Raw genomic sequence first — 24196 nt, forward strand, 5'->3', positions numbered from 1 at the left:
GTTTATTTTATTTTATTTTTAATTGTATATACTTTATTAATCCCCTGCTTCGCACCCTGTTAGAGACATCCTTCACACACACACACACACACACACACACACACACACACACACACAGACCTGAATCACACACATGCACAAGCAAGACCTATGGACATGCGTTAATGGAGAGACGTCAGAGTGCGGCGGTAGCCCCTACCGGAAGCGCCCCCTGAGGGTTCGGTGCCTTACTCAAGGACACCTCGGCAGTGCTCGAGAAGTGGTCTGGTTGCTGGATAGGTGCCAAACCAACTTCCATTTTTTGGTCCGCATCGGGACCTGGGCCGGCGACCCTCCGGTTGCCAACCCAATTCTTTCTGTTCTAAATATGAGACACGTGAGACACCTGTTGCAAATTGGTGGGTGTGGCATGCTACAGTTCACCATGCAGCACATCTCATTCAGATCAGTGGCTTTTGGGTTTTTTATGAAGTTAACTGAAATAACAATGTTTTGGCGATCTCCGTTTCTGCTGCATCGATTGTTTATTCTTTAGAATATATTATTTAAACAAATGGGATTGTTCATGCAAATGGGGAATTAAAACCTTTTTACCATCACAAAGAACAGGCAATAGTTGATGAAACTAGCAGTACATTCATAAGTGGATATGTATGTGGCCATGAAGCATCCATCATGTGGATTTTGAAAGTAATGGAAAGGCCTTTTCTGTTTACTTATAAAGCAAAGTTGAGCAGTGTGTCAATGTAGCCATAACCAAATATTTTCTCTACGTTACTCTTTACAAACCTTTAGAGATCTACGAGATCTTACCTGAAGTAAGTTCTGCAGAATAAGAGGAGGGAAATGTAAATTCTTACCCTTCTCAACAAATCACTTAAACTTCTGATTAGAGTGTCACTGCCTCATGTTCATAATGATTCACACCGTCAATGATTAACCTTCAGGTTTAGAATTAAGCCGGTAATTCATTCTTCTACGGCCCTGCCATCAGTCCGCTGTCTAAACACAGAAAAGCGAGTAACAGCAGTTTTGTCTGCTGAGCTGGTTCAGTTGACCTGTTTGAAAGCAGTGAGAATACTTCAGTCCAAAAAACAGGTACTGTGCATATAGTTTATAGCAGAAAGAAAAACAAATGTAATAACAAGGTTAAACTTTTAAATGTTATTTATTGTGACAACTCATCATGACTTACAGTACATGAGTGTAACAGTCAAAGCCTGAATGACAGATGTTTCCAAAACTCTACAAGACGTACAGAACAAAAAATTACACAAAGAAGTCTGAATTTATTATACAGACGTCTGATATTAAAGCGTGATAACTTTAACAGAACTGCACCCTAAGCTAATATTGTACCAGGAAGCAGCAGTAACAAAGTGCACTGCAGGAGAAGTTAGGGATCCTCTTTAGTATTAACACTTCTTCACAGAACATAAAGGAAAGGTCATTCAAGGGAACACTTTAAAAATGTCAACAATTTAGGCTAAGTGTCCCAGGAGGGGAACAAACATATGGCTTCAATATTCTGCATATTTATAAAGAGGACTTAAAAACAGCACTTTTCTTTACCAGTCAAGAAATGATTAACAGTGTTAGCTGCCTGTAGTTAAACAGTGAGAAAAGCCACCTCCTGAGAGAGTTTGTTCAGGCCTGCTGGCTCTGAAGGATCCTCGAGGATTTCAGCTGCAGCACTTTGGGAGAAAGAAAGAGGAGGGAGGAGGGGTAGCAGTGTCCTGAGCTGATCTGTGCAGGGGGCTGCAGAGCCGCCAGAAGGACAAACTATGTGAGAAATGTTACCGTCGCCCACAACCAGGCTCAGGACAAAAGGAGAGTTAGCTAAGACACCATCTTGGACTTTTAGATCAATAAATAAAGAGATCCTTTACAGTCTAAAATGTATAAATAAATAAATATTTAAACTGTTACTACACAGGCAAAAGCAGTTCAACAAACAGTTCAGATTTAGAGCGCTGCTACACTGATTAAGTGACATTTTTTCTCCGGGTTTATGGGTAATTCTGCTCCCCATTAAGCTGACCTCATTCTGCTTGTTTCAGAACTTTTATAAACCAATTCTTCGACTTCCACTGTCAGAAGCACAGTGAGGGGCAGCTTGTCCACTCTGTCAGACATGCACTGATGATTGGATTCCATCTGTTGACGAATCAGAGAGAGAAGGTTCAAAGTGAGACCAGCCCACCTCGCTGCCTCTACACACAACACAGACTGCCATTCATTCATTCATTAGAGAGTTCATCGTTTGTTTCTCTGATATTACATGACAAAGTGTAAATACTGAGGAGAAAAAATACTTTAGACCACAGAGAAACAAAAATGGAGGTCTCTTCAATCAGACGAGCACAACAGTAGTTGTGCAATGTGCAGGAAAAAAACCGCAGTGATGTGGATGACAGCATGCAGGCAGCAACAGATTATTATTCTTTTTCCAAATAACCACAAGCTTATGACTTTGCATTTGAGAACTAATGGAGGGGAGGGATTGAGCAGCTCAGAGGTTTGGTAGCATATGTTAGAAAAAACTGAGTGGTCTTAGATGACGCACAATGACAACTAGTTATAGAAAATCTACCTTGTAGCACAAATGAACATTTAAATATCTACTCAAGACAACTGTCAAATGTGTACAGATATAGTTAGAGCCAGTTAGCATGGCCAATAATTATCAGTCATGACATGGAAACCACAACCTGCAGTTTACACACTTTGGTTTCAGTATAAATCAAACAAAGAAGATACATAAAATGTGTTTATTAGGAATCTTAGGAGCTGCAGGCAGGTGGACTTTGTTAACTTTGAACCCAACTTTGTTATCTTTAAACTTTACTCCTGGCAGCAGGACAGCAAATATATTAAATTACTCAAACAAAGAGAAGATTTTTATAGTGATCAAATTCTCAAAATAATGTCGCCAAACGGAGGCCTTTTTTTTCATTCTTAAATTAAAAGTTTTTATATCTTGTGTAAGAACTCCATAACCGTCCAAAGAGGGGCTCTGCCTTTGAAACATGCATACGGCTTTAAACTTCACCGCTCACTGCTCATGTATGCAGACTAAAGCTGGTATCGAGTAGCAGTTGATCAGGCGTTAATATTACAGTGTAACTCGATGCTTCAGGCGAGCCGAGTGTGGGCCTCCAAACACGTGAAAACACCGACTCTGTACTGGGAGGGTCCCGAGGAAGACTGTAAGGGAACAGTTTGCTTTTTTTGCCTTCTTCCATTAAACTTTTTTTTTTTTACCTGTACAATTGAACAAAGAGAAAAACATGTTTACCTATTTGGATGAAAGCTCTTTCTTCATGCAGCTTCTAAAAGAGCTGAACTTCTCCTCCACTTTGACACCCTGTGAGCGTGGACGAGAGAGAAAGACGTTGATGTTCCTGATGTCCACTAGATGGCAGTATTATTGCACAATCATTACTCCTCTCCATCAGAGGTGAAATATATATTATTAATAAATAAGAGCAGAACTATAATTTAGACAACATGTTGTAATTAGACTGCTGAAGGAGCTTATTGAGTACTTTGTTTGACAATAAGCATGTATCTCTGTGCTCAGCATTAAGCCACATTTTCCCCACTGGACTTTACATCCATGTGTCCTGTATCCTTCATGACAGACTGAACACAAAGAAGAAGCTGAATGTCACATCATGCAGTATCGCTGTAAAGTCCAGACACCTCCAAGCTGCTCCCCGTCTCATCTATCCTACGAGAAGCTGCAGCCTCAGCTTCAGCCACGAGTGAGCACTCGTCATTGTTGCCCACAGCTTCATCATAGATGGCATCTTAATGATCAGCACTGTCTCACCCCGCCACCACGGTGCAGCCGGTCCTTCATGACTCCTATGAACTCCTGGTGGCTGAGTTTATCGTCGTGGTCCTCATCGAAGATCTTGAAGACTGTGTTGACCAAGTGTTGGCTCAGCTTGATGCCTGTGGCCACATAGACCGCACGAGTGAACTCCTCTGTGGGGGGAAGAGAAACACGTGATCAGGAAAGACGTGAAGGTTTTTCAAGACACCAGCTACATTAAATGACATCTACAAATGAGCATTAAATGTATTGAAATACATCAAATTAGACTTTTAAAGGTGACAAATGTGCGTCTGGAAGTTTCATTTAAAGTTGGCCACGACATGAAGTTCATAAAAAATGTAGTTCGAGAGTTAGCTAGTAAAATTGAAAACAGGCTATTTGCTGTGTATTCTTGTTGCAGTAAACACAAGTCAAACAAATCCAGTAAAGTTAAAAGGATTTATTTCAAAAAGTCACCTGGAAACTGACACAACATATTCAGTGAGAAAAGTAGTTTCTTTGTAAAAAAGCAAATGATTGATATGTTGGTGAAGTCACTTAATTAATGTCAAAAGTTAGAGGAGACATGAACAGAACTGGAGAGAAGTAGATGTCAGATTTTAAGAAAGAATAAAATGTGCAGTAAATTCACGTGATGAAAACGAGTGGTGACAACCATCTATGAGACGTCACCTTGGCCAACGGAGCGGTGAGCGAAGTTGTACATTTGCATGGCGATGGTGAAATCCTCCAGGTTGTTCAGGAACTGGAAGAAGGAACTGAACTCCTCGAATGTGATTCCCTGTGCAGAGAGAACAACAAGAAAGCAGTGCCTCGTGTTTACAAAAGATAACGCTTTTAAAATGCAACACGAGGAATCATAGCGCTTCGTGGTGGAAACTGCTACGTGTGTCAACACTCGACGGATAGTGCTACAATTCACACAACACATAATCTGCCTCCTTTCATCCTGAGGGGAATCCTTTAGTGTGTGTGGGACCTTGAAGCCTTCAGATAGATAACACACCCAAGCAGACAAAGTATACATTGCTGGATTTTCCCTGCGCAGTATGGACACGCTGAGCTGTCAGCTTTTGGGAAGAGGTCAGGCCGTTTGCAGACTTTTCTAAGGCAGATTAACCTGATACTTAAATAAACAAAAACAACAAAAGTGATGAATCCCAAAACATCTCAGCCTTGGCTGATGACTCAAACACTGAGCCTATTGATCTCCACTCAACCATCTCACAGCTACTAGCTCCTTCTCTCGCCGGGGCCCCCCGAACAGCCAACGCACACAGTGGAACAAATGGAGTAATGACTAATCTGTGACGCTTTGCTGTTTTAACAAGGTGAGGGCCATAAAATATCTCTTCGCCTAATGGTGAGACCCACTTGATAATAAATGGAGATCTAGCAACAGGCTACTCAAAGTGGCTAAGCAACGGGTCAACGTACAAAGAGGAAAAGCCAAATCAAGCTAAACTGAGGAGGCTTCACTCAGCAGCTTTTCAGAAAAAGCAGAATCACAAGACAGCTGCTTCTATTCTAGCACCAAACGCTAACGCCAACCTTCAGGACAGGCGGGTGAAGATGTGTGCTGTTTCACTCTTACTGACGTGTCTGTGTGACGGCCAAAACGAGCAACCTAGCGCTGGTTTTAGATCCTAAAGGTTGTTCTTATGAAAAGACAGAAGGCTCACTGAGTGACCAAGTGATCAACACATGTGACACACTGGACACGTGTGTTTACCTGAGGAAGAGCTGGTTTACCTGTTTCAAGTCTTTGTGCTAAGCTAAGCCAAAGACCTCTCAAGTTAAGATTGTTGCGAGATTGATCCGTATCATATTAAAGAAAGACGGCCAACACTTATACACTTATACAAATGGAAAACAGTTGCACCTTTTCATCGGGTATGCTGTGGCGTACGTTCTCCAAATACCCGCTGACATCGTCCACGTTGGTGTAGCGAAGGAGGATCCGAGCAAAGTCTTCCTCGCTAATGGTGGGCAGGCCCTTGGAGTAGGAGAGGAACTCTATCTCAAGCATCTCCGTCTGCATGTTGTCCATGAACCTGGAGGAGCGAGACGGAAGTCAGCTGGTGACAGGAAATGCCACCGCCAGGCCCTCACGGCCAGAGGAACACTTAGGAAAAGCTCTGAAGGGTTTGAAGCTGCTGAAGGGGTCGATGTGGTTTGAAAGTGATTGATGGTCACATCACAGAAAATCATTTTCTTATTGACATCACCGTTATTTAAGAGCAGACCAAAAATTCGGACTCACTGGTAAAAATCTTCAAATTTCAACTCGGCTTTGCCTTTTTTTCCAAAGAAATGCACCAGCAGCGTTGTCTCTGTTTTGTCGTTCACATGCTATAAGAGGGAGGGAAAAAGTGGCAGAATTATGAATCTGATCCCCCTCAGGTGTAACATTAAAACATCTGTGGGGTGAAATCAATATTACATCAATGATTCAGACAAACATTGAGTTCATCTCCTTAAAATCTCAGTATGAGCTGCTCTCTTACAAGTGTATCATAGTAACATCATGAAAACACGATCACTGACATACTATCTCAAAGGCTTGAAGCAAAGATGTTAGCCGTGCCCAGATTCACTGAATAATTACTCAGAGTTAATGGTTAATTTTTCACTGAGCCTGAAACTAAAAAGAGGCAGCATTACACTTCTCGGCCTGATACAAATCTGATCCGTGCGGAGGATTCATGAAACATGCTACAGGAGAATTGTTGACATAAAGAATATTTAAAGCTTCATAAAACACCTATTAAAGATCATTGTTTGGACAAAATAAGAAGGAGGGATCTTAGTAACGATATGGCTACCTCAGTGAGATCAGAAAACAGAACTTGACTTGAGCCACGTCTGAGAACATCCCACATGCCCCGGGCCTCCGCATGCCGACTGTCTTTTTTAAGAACCTGTGGCAGCAATCGAAGCACAGCTGTGTTAGAAAGAGCAAATGCATCTGGCACATGTTAGTAAAATACAAAAGACAAAGCTCATCGAAGACAGACAAGGGAGTCCCAGATTTAAAAAAGAAACGTTCTTTCTTTCTTTTCTTAAAGGAAGTAAAGGAAGTTGGGGAAGTAGACTCGCTACGGAAAGACAGATGGGCCAGAAGTAAGAGAGTAACTGCACTGAGAGGCGTGTGGATCTGAGAGACCCCTCGTGAGCCTGCGCTGCAGCCATGCATGCAGCCTCTACACGTCCAAAGCATGCAAGGCGTGAGACCTGAGAGCAGTTTCATGCCAGGTTAACAATGTAAGTCAACCAACAACCAATCATCATTCGACGCTATGCTGTGAGGTCATCGGTTATCAGACACATCTGGACTGCTTTGAATGAGCTGCAGATACGTTTTCAGACACAATCGGTCTCTTTCGTCTGAAGTTGTTCAAATAAAAGATAAAAACAATTCAAGCTAAAGAAAGAAAGAAATGTCTTTTCGTTTTCATTGATGAGGTCATGTTCTTTGGTTGCTTTCCAATAAACCAATCGTTATAACCCAAACAGTTCACAGTGCTTCCTTTGGACAGATGAAACACTGTTGTTGGGCTCGTGTACAAAAAGGTCACCCGATAGATTTTCTTCTGAGTTCTGAAGAACTTGTTTTATACCTCTGTGTAATAAACGACACTCTGCTCTCGCCTCTCGTTCTCGTGTTTGTCACGTCTAACGTCACCTCACTGAAAAGCAACATCAACACACAACAAACCAGGTGCCATCTTAAGCCCAGCGTGCTTCATTTCATAATATTTATTCCTCTTGTTTCTTTCATCCCTCAAGCCTGAGGGTGAATATACGAGACAGCTGATAGAAGAGCTCTTCCTCTGCGCCTTATTGCTTTTCACTATCGAGAGAGATTTACGACATGATCCCACAACTAATTATGGAATAACTCTTTAATGTGCCGCCCTGTTCCCATCTAATCCCCTGAAAAGATCCTGATACACTTGTAATTAGAATACGCTTGGGAAAGCCCAACCACAGCACCGAAGACATGCCTGTTACATGTTTCTGAAAAGTTCAACTTTTGAACTTTTTTTGCCGGGAAGGTACAAAGAGCAGGGCCGAAGGAATCAAAACAAAAGGCACACACCTAAAGAAAGCCTTTAAATGGTGCTCTGTTGGCTCTTCTTCGTGTGTGTTAAGAGCTTTTTTCCCTGCATTACTTTCCTCTCTGAAGGCCATCTTCATGGTCAAAGCCATCACAAAAGGTAACATGAGCTCAAATACCACTCCTCAAGAAACTGTAAAAATAAAACATGGGGGTCTGGCTGAAATGCTGTCAGTCTGCAGGTAAGAGCTTCTTGAAGTATCGGCCGACATCGACACACGAGGCTGGAACACAAATTATCTTCAGTGTCCGCCCCTATAGATATTTGACTCTGAATGAATATGAGTTTGGCTATCTTGTGTTGAAATAAATAAATATAAGTGTTCACAGCCTCTCAAATAGATCTGAGATTTCTGTTCAAAAAACGTCAGGTTAGGAGGAGTGCATGCAGCAAGCAGAACAGTTCATTTGTCTTCAGGGAAAAGAACAATACATACACTGTGCGTCTGCGATTTGGAACTACCGTACAGCTGCAGACTCTGAAACACAAAAAAAAAAGAGCAGAAAGAGAAGATTCATTCATAATTCATAAGACTCTTAACTTATCTCGTAGCCTTCAAGTAGCCTAAATACGAAGGGAACTTCCGGAGCTGAGACTCCTGTTGTCAGCGCTGTGAATGAAGTCTTCATCGTGCTAACTTTGTCATCTCGCAAACCATCACTTTATTTCCAAATCTGGAGTGCTCTTTCTAATGATCTTTTTGAAGGTTATACGGGCGTCAGATGGATTCAAGACTGTCCTGAGATGCTTACGTTTGTCCCCTTGAAATAAGCTCCTTCATGCTGTGTTTGAGTGATAAGACCTCAAAGAGTTGCTCTTATCGTTCTATTCAGCTCTGCCGTGTTTACATCCACCTGCATGTGGCACAGGACAGCCCTACAAAGATGAAAGACTCAGGCATGTTTTACCCTGTATGACCACAGTCACCTCTTTGCAGCTTGCATTCTCTCCAGCAACATTGCAAGTGTTGCAAGAAAAACCTCAGCTTACTGTTTTCCATTTTGGTGAGACACGCTACTGTTTTCATTGATCTTGCTTCTAAGGCCAACAGGTAGGTGTTTTTTTAATGACACCTCACCTATAAGTGCTGCGTACACTCCCTGCCCAGCACATAAAAACACAACGTCTCTGACTATTTAATGGGGAGCAGAAATGAGCTTCAAAGCCAGACACTTGGACCCAGACAAACACACTGTAAAAAAAACAATAACAACTAATAAATCATGGAAAGTGCAAATCTGTAAGAACCCCCTGGCTTCCTTGTGACCAGCCTCACTTTACAAAAAGCTTTTAATTTTGATTCATTGGTAATATAAAACAGCAGCACTTATTAGTCATTTAAAAGCAAAGTGCCAGAGGACAATAAAATAAAGCATTTATCTTTACCTGCTGGTCAAATCTTTGCACGTCTTCAGTCACTTCTTTTTTATCCTTTTTTTTACGGAAAATTTCTTCCAGCTGGGGAGAGAGAGGATAAATTATTACACGTCTTTTTTTTGTATACTGGGGCAAGTGTCTCTCATCTCTTTAACTTCCGACGTGTGATGTTTGAGGATATGGACGTACCACCAAAAACTCCCTCCTGTCCACCATTTCATTGCCGTCTGCATCGAACATATTGAAAGCAATCCTGAAACCTGCACGGGGCTCTGACATGAAACAAAGGGAGTCAGTGCTCAGTCAGCTGAGGGACGAAGTCAGTGTTGGATGATACTCACTCGTCAGAATGCAGAGCAGGAACATGTACTCTGTGTAACTGATGACACCTGGAATAAAGAGAAAGACTTATCAAGCTGAGGAAGCAAAACTAAGATGGGATCAAAAAGCATTAAAGAGTTAGCAGAAGATGTTTACTGATTTTCAGAATCAGGAGTCAGAGATGAATACGCCATCCAATAAAAACAGAGCCAACTTCAGACAAGAGTAATCTTCTGGCCCTGACTGATAACATCTTAAAAGGTGCCTTTTACTTCATGCTTGGTGTTCCCCTCACACAAACAAAGGCTTTACAACGGAGCTGACCTATCTGGACACAAACCCAAACAAATTTAAGGCCTACGGCTTCTGATCGTGTTTGACTAACAAGGTGTAATACATTCTCAAGTGATCTGTCACTGATTGAGAATAGCCGATTCAGGTTTTGTGTTGCATCCTTCAGCTCCCTTTGTTGTGTGACACAGAGAGGGAAGAGTAAGTGTCAGGAGACGTCTCAGCCGACTCGGGAGGCTTCTCCACCCTGACTCTGAAAGCATTCCCAAGCTTTTGTTTGCTCGACGAGATAGAGAATCGAGCACAGATAGTTCTGGGTGACTGCTCTTGGTGTTATGGGAAAAGAATTCAGGAGCTGCGTTTGCTTCGGGGAAAATATTTTCAGAAAGAAGAAAACTCAATGAAAGAACTTCTAACTCTGCTTCTTCTTAGTCTTGATGTTTTACAAGGATGTGGTATGAAGTGAAACAGATGGAGTTCAAACGAAGGTGTAAAAATGAACATTTGAATGAGAGCCATTACACAAATTTATCTCAAAAATCCTAAAAAAGCGCCATCTCCTCTCCCCAGCTGTCTCTGCTTGGCAGGTACGGCCCTATAATGACAACAGATCTCTGCCTTCAAAGCCTTTAAAGCTTAAATGGGTTGAGGAGAGAGAAAAAAAACTTTTAAGATTCCAGCCATGTTTCACCCATACCACACACCTTCAGTGCTGAAGGGGGCCACCCCCTCCCTCTGAGCCTGTGAGCTCAAGTAGATGTTGTTAGACAATACAAAGAATTCCACAGAAACACTTCATACAGAGTGGCAGTCCTGGAGATGTAATCCAATGCCATTCTTAGGCTTCATAATGTCCGTAGTGATCTGGGGGTGGCCAGTGGGACATGTCTTGACACAGCTGGGTTCAAACAGCTCCCTCATTCTCTGAAGCAATGCTTTGTTCACGGATCAATCCAGCCCTTTTCGTCTGACAAAGCCGCAACGTTTAACAGCAGGATTAAAAGCCCTAAATCCCAGCATTGGCACTTAGCAAAAGCAACTGAGGAGAAAGCAGAACAGTAAGATCTGATGCTCCACTGGCTCGCAGGACCCACCGAGCGAGTGTGCAGGTCCAGGTGGCAAAGTGAAAATATCTTCTCTGACCTTTCTCAACAACTTGACATTTACAGGTTAAACATTGAGTCAGTTAACGTCCTCCTGCTTCCCTCTGCAAGAGATATAAGGGCTGTTACTCTCCTTTATTTTCATTATCAATACAACTTTTACCACCTTCAGTTGGATGAATCAGTTCATTTGTCTATCAAACAAAAGTTTGAGGACCTTTAGACTCATTTCTCTGAAACAATCAAAGTTAACTATCAAAAGGAATAAACACAAATACAAACATTTCAGCAACTACAATTAATAATATGTGTAATATTATAAATCTAACAATTGATCAAATGGTAGGGGTATATCCAAAGTAAGAAAACATGACAAAAGCAGGGAACGCATGCTGTGCTTTACGATCCTACGACCTGCTTTAAATGAACATTTATATGAAGTAATATATGACTTTCTATTTGTGTAGAAAAATGTTTAAATTCCTAAAAGTATTCTAATGAAGTGAAGATGAAATGTGGTGCTTCTTCTCAGAGAAACTACAACGCTGTTTGAATATCTCCCTCTGCACGCTGCCTAAAGAGTTGTTTATTGTGAATGAATGAACTACTAACACAGGTGGAACAGCGCTAATTGAAGTGGAGCTCATACTCTCCCATTGATAGGAACAAATAACTCTTACCACTTTTGTCATATTTATAAGACAGAGCATGAAGGATCATTTTTGTTTACTATCATGGACCATTCCCATGGACCAATAACTCTGCAAAAAGTAACCAGACTGATGGAAAGATAAGATAGGATTTACAACACACTGGCAGCATTAGCTTAGGGAGGTTTATATGCACAACAGAGTGAGCTCTGAATAAGACACAGACAGCCTTTCAAAGCTTTAAAGCATAAAGGGGAATGTACTTTGATTGTGTGAGCTCTAACCTACCTCGTTCACGGAGATTCCTAAACAAATTAGATGATCCCTTCCAAACAGGGGGGGTATCAGCCAGCATCTTGTCTAACTCCTGAGAGGACAGAAAGAGAAACTCAAATCCATGATTCAACTGGAAGTCCTGATAATCACACGGTAATGCAATGTGTGTTGGCATTACAGTAATTACACAGATGAAGAGGAGATTACGTTAAACAGCAGGAAGTACTCTGATGACAGAACAACTTACCTTCTTTGTTAGAGACTTCCAAACTCTCCGACCTAAACAGAACAAGATGAACAGTTACTGGAAGGACTTAAACTTATACTCTGTTTAAATGCTGAATCTGTGGACTTTAAATGTCTCTGTGAGTGCATTCCAATGGTCCATAAAGCGTGTGATAAGGTGGAAGCGTTGTAAAAGAATATGTAGGAAAATCACATTAACAACCGTGATAATAACCCCTCACTGACACATTTTAAAGCCCGTTGTTATGAATGTCATTAGCTGGCTTGTGAGGTGTCTGAGTGAGCAGGAGGAGATAAAGCTGGGATGTTGTGCTCGTGTGCAGAGGGAGAGAGAGTGGGGACTCGAACCAGAGCAGCAAGACCCCCCCCCCCCCCCCCCCCCAAAGTACTTTTCATGCTCCCGCTGAATGTTTCATAAAAGCGCCTGGACCTGACGTTCTGACTACACTCGTTCAAATGATCATTAATAATAATGGCCTTGGCCTTTAAATATCTAGAGGAATGGCAAAAACCCATTTCTTTTAACAGGCATAATAAGCATAAAGAGCCTCATTACCATACTGCAACACAAAACGACATGTGATGTTGCTAAGCTCAAATGCTTGTGCTGCTTTTAACCTTATGTCTAAAACAACAACAAGAGCCTACACACCTTATATCATGATCAATGCCAGCAATCAGGTTCTTATCGTCCCATTTATGACTAACATGCCAAGTCGTTTGGTCTCTCTGGGTCTGTGCGAGTTTGTTGCCACATAAATGAGCCATAAAAGTGAGGTTGCTGGTAAAGATGTCTATCTTTATGCAGGTGTTATGACTGAAGCTGTTCAAGCTGCAGCTTATTGTCTGCTGACACTTCACAGGCCCTCAGCAACAAATAATGTTCCAGGAAATAACACAGGGACCTTTTTCATTCATTGAGGATGAAGGAGCACAGATTTATCTGATCACTTGATGGGAAAGTAATTAAGCAAATGGCTGCTGACAAATGAAGGGTAGAAAGAGTGTGTAGCACCTGCAGTGCAGCGAACAGTCTTTTATAAGGAGTAAGAGCCTGAAACCTTCTCCCAAAGAAACGTTGATATCAAACTCTCTCTCTGAAGATTGATGAAGAAAATGTTGCTGACTGATACTGTTGTCTTTGGATTCTGCTAACTGATTGTTAAAAGTCTAAACATCAATAACTTCTGCTTTCTTCCTGCAGAGGATGCTCAGAGTTCTGGGAAGGCGGCGAGTAACAGAAGTGCACTCACTCTTGGGTTCATTCAAAGTGATGGACTCAATGAAGTTGAGCGGCGTCATGTAGAGCTGTCCTTCGTACTCCACTGAACTAAACAGACGAAATCTGCTTTCATAGGACGACATGTACACGTCTCCATCATCCAGACCATAGGTTCTAGTCTGTAAATACACACACACACACACACACACACACACACACACACACACACACACACACACACACACACACACACACACACAAAATCATATCAACATGATAATATTGTCAGAGCACTTATGGAATCTGCAGAAGCTTTTCTTGTCACGAAAGGTCTTACTCATGTAGAACAACAAAGAGGCCCGTGGTTTAATTCAGTAATGGGGCGCATGTTATGCCAGCTTTATTTTTCATCCCTGTGCACCAGATAATGTCCCTACAACTGTTCAAACCAGGCCAGATCAGAAGGCTGGACTGGTGAGGACAGAATGGATCTCTCTGTCAGGTGGCAGTGTGCCAGGTCAACTGGGCACAGAGCAAACACCAGGGGAATGTGTGCCCCCCTTTGCTTAACCATTAAAGCCCCTCTAACCACCCCCACCTCTCATCAAGTGTCAGCCCCTCCGCCAAGTCCCAGTGTCCAGTTTCCTGTGTCCCTGGATTCCTGCAGCCTGTGGACACCAGTCAAGGTTTCTTCCCTGCTACTCGCACTCATTGAACAAGGAATCTTCTGTAGCGAGAAGAGGACAAACTAGATTTTGTTGACATGGCTAACGTGTTTGTTTATATCCCCTATGATCCATGAACATCTTGTCATCAATGTCGACACATATCTGTGCTACAGGGACTTACTGTTAAAGCGCTGGTCTATGCACTGAAGAGGCCATACACTGGGCAAAAATACCTGTCTGCCACAGTTTGGAAAGGAATCCAGTAGTGCCAGAAAAATATGTGTAAAGGCTTTTTATTAGAGCAGGAATGATTAATAAAGATTGAAGTTATAAACTGAAACAAAATCAGATGAATTAGTAACACATTTTGAAAGAGAGGATACATAACATCTTAATCTCCTTATAACTTATCAAGCTATTTGATGGATTGTATGATAAATGCACGGTTTTTGTCTATTATGTTATATGTTGGTGTGTAAATACATTCTTGAATTCAAGAAGTCTTGCTGAAGTTTTCATCCTAAAACTTTCTAACACTTTTTCCTTTTTGGAAAATCACAACGATTGAGCCAAATCCCTACCCTACCCCGTACTGTTTTGTTTAATTAACAGTCCAAACCAACCCTTATTATCTAATCCGCAAAGACAAATCACACTGAGGTTTCTCCTTTTGAATGACAAATAATCACATCTAAATTGTTGAAGGTTTGTTGTCTGAAGAAGGACAGCTCACTAAAGCTTCTAGAGCTTCTCAAATTTAAGGATTTCACTGTTGTTCATATATTTATCACTATCAGTTTAATGTGGGGGGTTTTCGGCTGATGGCTAAATGAACTGGGGGATGTCACCTCAGGAAAGTTGTTATGCACCTGCTAACAGATGTTACCTGGAATCTAATATTTGATTGATTATTTGCATCCAAAAAATATTTATATTCAAGTTCTCATTACTTGAGCCATTAAATATGAAACAATGACCATGTATGTATGTATGTATGTGAGTCCACCTCTGCAGACGATACTGCACAATATGAGGAAATATAGGAAATGTGTTTGTTTTTTTGGGGTTAGACTTGCACCTTTGTATAATGACACTTTGAAAAGTAGTCAACTACAGCAACTGGGTCACGTGACTGACCAATATACTTCCGCCACTGGTTTCAGCACCAAAGGTCGGGGATAGCTCCTCATGACGTCACATTAACGTCTCCATAACCTCACGTGCACTATATAATGTTGGCTAATCATCTTAGAAATGCGATGCTCTGGTCAAAATGCTGCAGTTAAAGCCTTTGTAATGTCAAAATATTACAACAAAACCAGCAGTGCACAGACGTCACACTGTACCTTATCGGTGGCAGAGACTGATGGTAACGCCAGATGAAAGAGTCGAGCTTCGACATGGTTCTTCAAGCCGGAGCGTCGACCATCAAACGAGCAGCTATAATAAGCGGCACCGACCGCGGCGGTGACGCAAGCTCCGGTTGCGACTACTTTCAGCGCTTTTGTCCCTTTAAAAAATGTGTGTAGTTTCCGCGTCGTGTAGGTCGTCTTGGAGCTGTAAGCGAGCGAATGGAGAAGTCTTCTCAGGGCAGCCATGGCTGTTTACACTCAGGTGTCGTAACCGATAACACAGCGCGAGGCAGAGCGGAGCAGCGCGAGCCGCCTGCTGCTCCGAGCTCGCGAGAAATGCCGTGGGTATTTCAAGGCGCTCTGGGATTAAAGGGCGCCGATTCATGAAAGTGAAGGAAATGTTGAAATCAGTAGATAACCATAGAAAAATACACTGAGTAGTGTGTCATAATTCGCTGGTTTTATATAAGTTGCATATAAGCCTATTAGGGTTCAAATTTAATGTGATTATAAGTGTTCGACTGAGATCAATGCCCACCATCAGCCCTCTCCCCCCGTCTCTCTCGTGTTATGCCTTGAGAGAAGGGGGAAAAAATCCTTGCCAGGGCACGTCTGAACTGTGACAGCCCCGCCCATCAGTAGTCCTGTGGTTTTGCACCTGCCTCACCACCCCTGCCACTTTGAGCGCAAACCCTCCTGGAGCTCATAGAGCTATACCTGCACTGCAGCCCTCACTACCGAATCCTCTTTTCACGGGTCCCCTCCACTGCTCCACTGAAACGTCACCGTCCGCTGGGAACAGGTATGCAACATGAGGGTGATCTGATCAGCGACTGCAGCTCACCCCCAACTGATGAAGACGCAGTGGTAAAAAAAAGAAGGGGAAAAGGAGAAATCGGAGTCGCCAGAAGCTGAGATTTCGTGAGTGTTTCTTGTCAGCAGAGAGAAATCTGCGCATGTATTCTTCATGCGCTAAGTAACGAAGGAGGTGGACATGCAATAAGTGACAGTGGCTACCAGGTAGTCTACTACGCAAGAGCGCTCCCTCCGGACCTCCTCTCTGAACTTTACCCGCTTGGCTTTGACGCGATGGCTGCTGCTGCTCTAGGGGAAGTTGGAGGTGTTTTGCACGGCATCGATGGTGTCGCACAGGTCGGGTCCCATTTCTTCCTGACCCAACTTGGTGACAGTCCCACACTTCTTGGGGAGCACCTTATTCCCGGGGACAGGCTCTCCCGGAGCACCACGGCGGATTTAACGCACCTCAAAGGGATTCTCAGGAGGAGACAGTTGTACTGCAGAACAGGCTTTCACCTGGAAATACTTCCGGATGGCACAGTGCAAGGGACAAGGAAGGATCACAGCCGTTTTGGTACGTTGAAAATGAATGACAAAAGCAATTTGTTTATTATTTTAAAAAATCCAACTAAAAGTAAGACTACCAAATAATAAGACCTATGTCCTGTTAAAATGTAAGATATTTATTGTGCCAACCAGCTGCTGTCGGGCTGGGATTTTGATTTTTTTTTTTTTTTCTTAAATGAAAGTCATCTTTGTCAAAATCTATAGGCCAACAGAACGACTTTGCTATTTTTCTCCAGGTATCTTGGAATTTATAAGCCTTGCTGTTGGCTTGATAAGCATAAGAGGGGTGGACAGTGGACTGTATCTGGGGATGAACGACAGAGGAGAGCTTTATGGATCTGTAAGTATATATTCTCTCATTTGTGTTTCAAAAAACCCATTTCTGCCATGTGGTTACCAACCAAATGGCTTTCATATAATGATTTTAAAATATTGTGGGCAAGATCATTTTAAAGCAAAAAAAAAGTTGGTTTAAAATTCTGCAACTTCAGCCAGGATTTCTCTCATGCTGTGCTCTTTGTTTTCAGGAGAAGCTCACGGCTGAATGTGTCTTCAGGGAGCAGTTTGAGGAGAACTGGTACAACACTTACTCCTCCAATCTCTACAAACATGGAGACAAAGGGACCCGTTACTTTGTGGCGTTAAATAAAGATGGGACACCAAGAGATGGGACTAAATCCAGGCGGCACCAAAAATTTACACATTTTTTACCCAGGCCTGTGGACCCTGACCGTGTGCCAGAGCTGTACAGGGATATCCTAGGACACAGCTGAGGCTTGGATGCCTGCTCCAGTTCAGGAATAGCTGCTAAAGCCCTGTCAGGCAGGGAAAACAGAAGAAAAGAGGGATGCAGGCGTGAGGATGTGGCCGGTGCAGGCTGGTCGACAACAGCCCAAGCAGAAGGGATAAAGGCATCGGGGGCCTCTTATAGGAATGCATAAACCATCTCTCAGCAGCCAAGAAGACAGGCGAGAATGTCTGCACACTTGTCATGAGGGAGTCGTTTGTTTCGGAGGCCGGATGACCCTAAAACGTACCTGCGTGGAATAAGAGATGAATGGGAAACGGAGCAAAGTAGTCAGGAAGCATCTCCTCTGGTCAGATGGAGTCGTCTGATGTGGGTCTTTGAGAAGCTGTGCTGAAACTTTTCAGCTGGCTGCCATGTCAGTCAAATGTACTTTGTTCAGAAGGACTTTGAAGGAATTCTGTTTTTGTTTTTTAACCTGTGTCTAGACTTCTTTGAAAAGTAAAAATGTACCAATTTATTTATTCATTTTAGATTCATATATTTATGTTTTATATTTATTTATTTGAGAATATATATTTTTACAGTTAGATACATGCAATATGAAAACCACTAGATCCTGTATTGATTATATAAAGACTGATACTGTAAAATTATATATTTTTATCATGATAAGAAGCTGAGCTAATGACAAACTGTAAAATCACCAAAAAGAAACTGAAATATAAGCGACATGTGGAAATAATCACCACATCTGAATTTGTCACAATGTGGCAACTGTGAATCCATGTTTTTATTATTGTAACATTGACACAATAATACCCCTCAAACTTTTCTTGCTTGTGTTACGAGATAGATTTCAAGTCAACAAACTCACAAACAATAAATTGCTCAAATGTGATTAAATTCTTTCTTTTTTAAAGATAATTGATCAGTCGCTCACTATGTGTCTGCTTAAAACCAAAGCACACACATTCCTACTTTAACACAGTCACACTTTTCAAGGAATACTTAACTGGTTGTATTTGTTTATCATAGTTTAAACATATAAACCTGCTTACGAGACCAATGTTGTCTTTCTTTATGGACACCATTACGCCCAGAGAGAAGTCGTAGACCTGATGAACGCATAAAACTTCAAAGCCCCCGTCCTGAATCTTCTGAATGTAGAGGCCTCACAAGATCAGGACCAAACAACAATCTGACCTTTTGCTCGGGCCCGTCAACTTCAGCAGCTGTATAAAAATGGAGGTCAGAGCGATAAGGATCAAGTCCCCTATGTTGGCAGTAAAAAGATGGCTGACTTGTTGAAATGTCTCATTAAACAATGGAAGTCAAGTCAACAAGACATTTTTATTCTTTTTAGATCTAAAACTTCTATTTCTTTGTGTTCATATGTTAAAACTGTCCAATGATTTTGAACAAAAAAAAAATACAAGAATGTGTCCTACTTTTTCATATCTGTGCAGTTTCCTCCACGGTTGGGGGAAGATCTGTGTTGAAGCATGAAAGCTCAGTCTGTGATCTCACTGTGTGTGTGTGATGGCGAGCCAGTGGGGGTGTCTCAATACAGAGAGTCAACACTGCTGCCAACTCTCTCCTGTCTACAGCCTGATATGGTGGGACTTTCCCACCTGCACACCTTGAACATCAACATGCTTCTGTCGTCGATTAATGACAGCGTCCCAGAGTGTATTATAACCTGCGTGCATGTGGACATCCCCTGTCCACCGGGTAAACACACGCAAGCCCATAAGAAGATGAAAGAGGATTTGGCTGTGTGTTTGTGTAAAGATACCGCCACTGCTTGTCTTTCTGTAGCTTCATTGAAAAGTTAACAAGCGTGAAAATGATGGACAGGGAGTGTTTCATTCCTCCTATCCCATCTTTCCAAGCTAAGAAGCTGAGGTGTGTTGCCATAATAGTTCATACATGCACAACTCGATTTTTAAGACTACAGTGTCAGCACAGGGCTTGTCATGATCACACATGAAAAGCAGACTTTGTGCAAATCAAAGAGAATCACCACCTCCTCCCTCTTGTGACATCTCGAAGGTCATCCCTCTGAACTTGCTGGAAATCCTGACTTGTGATACCTGATGCCCAGAAGTGATCTTTGGCACTTGTTAAACCGATGTTTTTGGAGTCTACCTGGCCCTGAGACAGATGCTTTTGTTCCTCCTACTCCGCCTCCTCCAGGTGGTCTGTGGCTCCTCTGAAAACACTTAAACCCCTCATCCGCAGCCACTCTGGAGGGCCGTCTCACATGCTTAATGGACGCTCCCTGACTTTCATCACCTCCTCAGCAGCAGCCTTAAAGGGCTCTCCAGGAAACCCAATCAAGTGTGTGTGCGTGTGTGTGTGTGTGTGTGTGTGTGCATATGGCATGGGTTCACAGGCAGGTGTGGAAGTCAGTGATCTTCTGTGTCTATCTTCACAGTCAGGTCAGACAGTGCAGGTGTTTCTCTCACATTCTGATCTCAGACCTGCTGTTTGTCAGCTGGGGTTATGACTTAGCAGCAGGAGGAGGGTGAAAATACAGCCGGCTTTGTTGTCTGCCCTCAATTATCAGATAGCATAATTTCTATATTTAGTAGGCTGCTTTGGGGAAGACAGGGGAGGTGCCGAGAAGCTCACCTGTTGCTCTAAAGCCATGGCCACTTCTAAGAGTGTGTTTTCACAGGGATGGTGTCTGCAGCTTTGTGTCATTTGAATCCTGCAACTATTGATTTCAGGCTCTTTGTTGTTTGTTTATTCCTTAGTAAATTGCCGTGCACACAAATTATGAGCTACATTTGTGTTTATAGGGATTAGAGCAGAAGTGTAAGTATAGCGTTATCCACAGGATACTTTTGAGCTTTCATCTAAGTTCAGAGAGTGAGAGAGGTATTCTGGGGGGAAAAAAAATCTTCTGCACATGGTCCCAAATATTAGACATCTATCCAGGGGTGTTTCCAGGCCTGGCATGGAACCCCTAGAATTCTGTTTGGCCACCGCAAAAATTATTCAGGGGGATGTACAGAGGGGATTGCCAGAGATGGCATGTACCCCCTTAAAGGTTTCACCACCCTGCAACCAATATCTCATAACCAAAATATATGCAAGTAACACTGTGCAGGAGTTTGCGTGCACTCTTTTAAAACATACATCTTCTTTTAGTGTTGGTCAAAAATGAAGCGAGTGTTGCTGTATGTTTTGTTATAAAGTAGATGCTTGAAAGGGGAAGTATTTGCAATTAATTTGTGTGTGCCACCCTTGAATAGGTCACTGTCCCAACTGGGACACCCCAGTCAAAACAGCCCCTGCATCGGTCCCTCCATCAATCTATTGATCATGTTCTGTGGCGTTAAAAAAAAAAAAGCCGCACTTCTTGTGTTTCACTGTGTTTAAGTTCATCACTCTAGTGTCAGAGCTCAGAGGATTTGTGGTCTGCCTTCCACAAGCAGCAATTAGTCCAGCATACCTGATTCACTGACATCCCACATCTTGAGCTGTCAGCTCCAGTGGAAAATATGCTCCTCTGTTTGCATCTCCATGGAGATGCAAGTAAAAAAACATCACTGTTTAGGTATTGTGAGGAAGAAAAAGTAGGGGAAGAAGACGCCAATGTGCTGTCAGTTCAGTCTCTGAGTTCTAATAAGACACACATACTAGTAAACAACACTTTGGTGCGTTCGGAGGCCCTGCTCGTGATTGACAGCGTTTTGTTTTACTAAAGGGATGTGAACACACCATACCTTAAGGAGGCAGAGCTGAAGGAACAAATACCCAGCTGACATCTGCAGCATATGATACAGCACGAAGGTACATCGACAGATTGACAGGAGCTAAATGGGAGATGGTTGTAGTTATGCAAGTTTTATGACTTTTTGTTTTTGTTTTTATTTGCGCGATTTTATTTTAATCCAGGAACAAAAATATCGTTAGTTTACTTATTTCAGTTATTTGACACTGGTATAGAGTTTTTTTTGGTAGAATAAAATGATGTGGGGATTTTGATTAAAGAAAATACATGTTTTCCGGTGATAGCTTAAATCTTCTCAACCTCAGCTTTTTAACAACTGAAAAGAAACGAAAAGGTCTCAATACAGGCGCTGCTGAAAATGAATGTCGATAAGGGGTTTAAAGGTGAGTTAAAGCAGTGAATGAAAATCTCAAAACTACCAGCTTAAAGACTGTCTTATACAGCAGATGGCACCTCTAGAGCCATGTCACTAATCACTAGTGCTGGAGTTCTCGAAAATGAATCAAAAGGATTTTTTCTCTGCCTCGGTCTTAGACTGGGCAGACTCCAGATTTACATCAAGACATCAAAAACTACATCAAAAACAGGAAGCACAGGGACTTACTTTTTTAATGCCAATAGTTTTTATCGTAACAAATTGTGAACGCAGGACAATAATATGTAATAGTATTTTCAAATTGATGTACACACATAGATACAAATAGGGTATAGGTAATAGGTACACATTAAATTAGCCAGTTTTCTCTAATACTCAGGACGTTCAGTTTAGAGTCCCCCCTGCAACCAACACCACCATCCACCCCTCACATCTGCTGACCTAACCAGTGTAGGAGTCCCTCTGGAAAGGCCATGTCACCCCTTCCTCTGGCCCATATGTCCACATTACAAAGTCACAAATTAGGTCTTGACATTCGGGCGCTATAATTGCCCCCTGAAAAGCATGAGGCATCAATTAGGCACTCAGCGCCATGACAGGTTATCCCTACAGGACATAACCGCCCTGCTGGACTGCTCGGCTGGACTGCCCCAACAGGGCGCACACACACACACACACACACACACACACACACACACACACACACACACACACACAGACGAAGGTATGAGAGAGTTTATAGCTCATAGTTATCAGTTTATAGTTTAAAGTCATCAAGCAAAGACAGGTCAGACACTGAGATCTTCATTATATGTCTTATGGTCATTTTGAAAGGATAGCTGTGTGGAACCCATTGGAGACCATGTTGAAGATTGGCAGTAGGTCTCAGGGTGCCGCTGCACTAATAACAGCACAGTCCTCTTTGATTTCCAGACTGTGGTACCGCCTGGCGGTTTCTGCTCCCACGGGGCGTGGAGATTGTTAGGGTCACAGAAAAGGTCAATTGGTTCATTTCCATAGCTCTACTTTAAACATTCTTGAAGGCTTTGGAAGCAATTCAATCAGCAGCAAAAACACGGGTGACCAGCATGGAATTAACAGCCGCTGTTAACGATGCAGCATACTCATAAACAAGATGGATGTGCCCCACAGAGAAATACTACATAAACTGTGTGCAGCACCACCCGGCATGAGCTGGATTTTCATCACTGTTCTGACAACCATTTGACTTTACGGATGTTTGAATTATCAGAGTATTGTGCAGAAAAGAAAAGACGTGTAAAGCCAATGTATGACACTTGGACTTTTGAAATAAGTGAATTCTGCAGCATGCATTGTGAAAAGCATTATTTTATGGTTAATTTGACATTTTATGAACCCATTAGCTTCTTCAGGTAAGAAAACATTTTACCTGTGGTCCCCACAGCCCTCACCAATGGACACACACTCGTGAAGTTTATGAAAACTTTTACACAACATGTCTATGTAATAGTAATAAATATATATCTTAATAATAAATCATCTGTCTGGTTTCCAATGCCTTGATAAAAGTTAACCTTGTGAAAACACAAGGAAGACAAACTTCTTCTTACACAAACTATTGTACATCCAAAATTTTTGCTTTTGTCAGCATGCGATGTTTGTTTCTTGAACAAAGAAGGAACGATACTCATAAAAAGAACAAACCATGAACGAAAGAATTTAAAAAAGCAGTCAAGTTAAACTGAAGTCTGTGGTTGGTTAAAAACAGAGAAATAGTTTGTTTGATGAAATTCAAAAAGTTAAAATGTCAAAAATGTAAAGATGATTAAAACACAATATGGTAATGTTAAAAGGGAGTTTACACGCATCCAATAAAGGTGAATTTAATTCCATTAAAGTGAAAAATAACTTTACTGAATATAACAATGATGCTTAATGTTTGTAATTTCTTTGCAGTGTTTGAAGCTGTGTGTAGAGCACATGGGTAAAGAGCTAAAAAACCAATTAAAGTTTTAAACTTTATTTATTGTTTTGTTGCTTTTTTATGACTCTGGGAGGAGAAAGGATAAAAGTTTGTGTTCAAGTGCAATCCGGTTATTTTACGGGCAGAGCAACCAATCCTCATAAGTGGGGAAATTGAACTGAACTGGACAACTAAACTGAACAAGCAAAATACACATGTTATTGACAAGCGTAAAAGCTTTTGTGAACAATAGTGGCACAAGTTAAAGATTTCTACAATCACCAAACAGGGTGTGACTATGGGACAATGTAAAACTTGAGTCTCCTTTGGGCTGTTCTTAAAAGGCGTTCAACTTCATCACAATAAAAGAAAACATTTCAGTTTGTAGTGTAAAAAGAAAACAAATCCTTTTCAACAAGCCAGGTTATAAAATGTGAAAAAAAAAATCATTTCACAACAAGAGACGTCCTCTCTTCAAAAACAGATAATTTCACTAAAGTCAGGCTTTCCTAACAGTTTGTCTTTATAGATTTATAATGGAGTGTAATT

The 24196-nt window shown here is 41.8% G+C and overlaps 2 protein-coding genes across 3 annotated transcripts; one reads left to right on the forward strand and one right to left on the reverse strand.

The window, feature by feature from the left end:
- Window positions 1-1151: 1151 nt before the first annotated feature.
- micu3b (mitochondrial calcium uptake family, member 3b) lies at window positions 1152-15812 on the reverse strand. 2 transcript variants are annotated; one of them, XM_079352243.1, is made up of 15 exons: window positions 15466-15812; window positions 13483-13630; window positions 12231-12262; window positions 11996-12074; window positions 9684-9731; window positions 9532-9614; window positions 9352-9423; window positions 8402-8443; window positions 6670-6765; window positions 6108-6196; window positions 5727-5898; window positions 4517-4625; window positions 3836-3993; window positions 3299-3367; window positions 1152-2157 (listed from the first exon to the last, which is right to left on the reverse strand). In XM_079352243.1, exons 1-14 carry the CDS (start codon window positions 15715-15717, stop codon window positions 3299-3301), a joined length of 1449 nt encoding a protein of 482 aa, XP_079208369.1. In that variant the 5' UTR covers window positions 15718-15812; the 3' UTR covers window positions 1152-2157. The 2 variants fall into 2 exon arrangements, with proteins under 2 accessions (XP_079208369.1, XP_079208370.1); XM_079352244.1 differs by lacking the exon at window positions 6670-6765.
- A 99-nt stretch (window positions 15813-15911) lies between these two features.
- fgf20b (fibroblast growth factor 20b) lies at window positions 15912-18092 on the forward strand. The gene is made up of 3 exons (XM_079352259.1): window positions 15912-16843; window positions 17073-17176; window positions 17364-18092. The coding sequence occupies exons 1-3, from the start codon at window positions 16561-16563 to the stop codon at window positions 17607-17609; spliced, it is 633 nt and encodes a 210-aa protein (XP_079208385.1). The 5' UTR covers window positions 15912-16560; the 3' UTR covers window positions 17610-18092.
- Window positions 18093-24196: the final 6104 nt, after the last annotated feature.

The sequence above is a fragment of the Symphodus melops genome (assembly GCF_947650265.1).
Source record: "Symphodus melops genome assembly, chromosome: 9".
In the NCBI taxonomy this organism is placed as follows: Eukaryota; Metazoa; Chordata; class Actinopteri; order Labriformes; family Labridae; genus Symphodus; species Symphodus melops.

Bases quoted from the DNA above. Each gene is read 5' to 3' on its own strand.
- micu3b (XM_079352243.1), bottom strand. From the start codon at position 15,717: ATGGCTGCCCTGAGAAGACTTCTCCATTCGCTCGCTTACAGCTCCAAG. The intron at 12,075-12,230 runs GTAAGTTGTTCT...CTGTCCTCTCAG, and splicing joins GGAAGTCTCTAACAAAGAAG to GAGTTAGACAAGATGCTGGC. The intron at 9,732-11,995 runs GTAGGTTAGAGC...TCTTTATTCCAG, and splicing joins TAGGAATCTCCGTGAACGAG to GTGTCATCAGTTACACAGAG.
- fgf20b (XM_079352259.1), top strand. From the start codon at position 16,561: ATGGCTGCTGCTGCTCTAGGGGAAGTTGGAGGTGTTTTGCACGGCATC. The intron at 16,844-17,072 runs GTACGTTGAAAA...ATTTTTCTCCAG, and splicing joins GAAGGATCACAGCCGTTTTG to GTATCTTGGAATTTATAAGC. The intron at 17,177-17,363 runs GTAAGTATATAT...CTTTGTTTTCAG, and splicing joins GAGGAGAGCTTTATGGATCT to GAGAAGCTCACGGCTGAATG.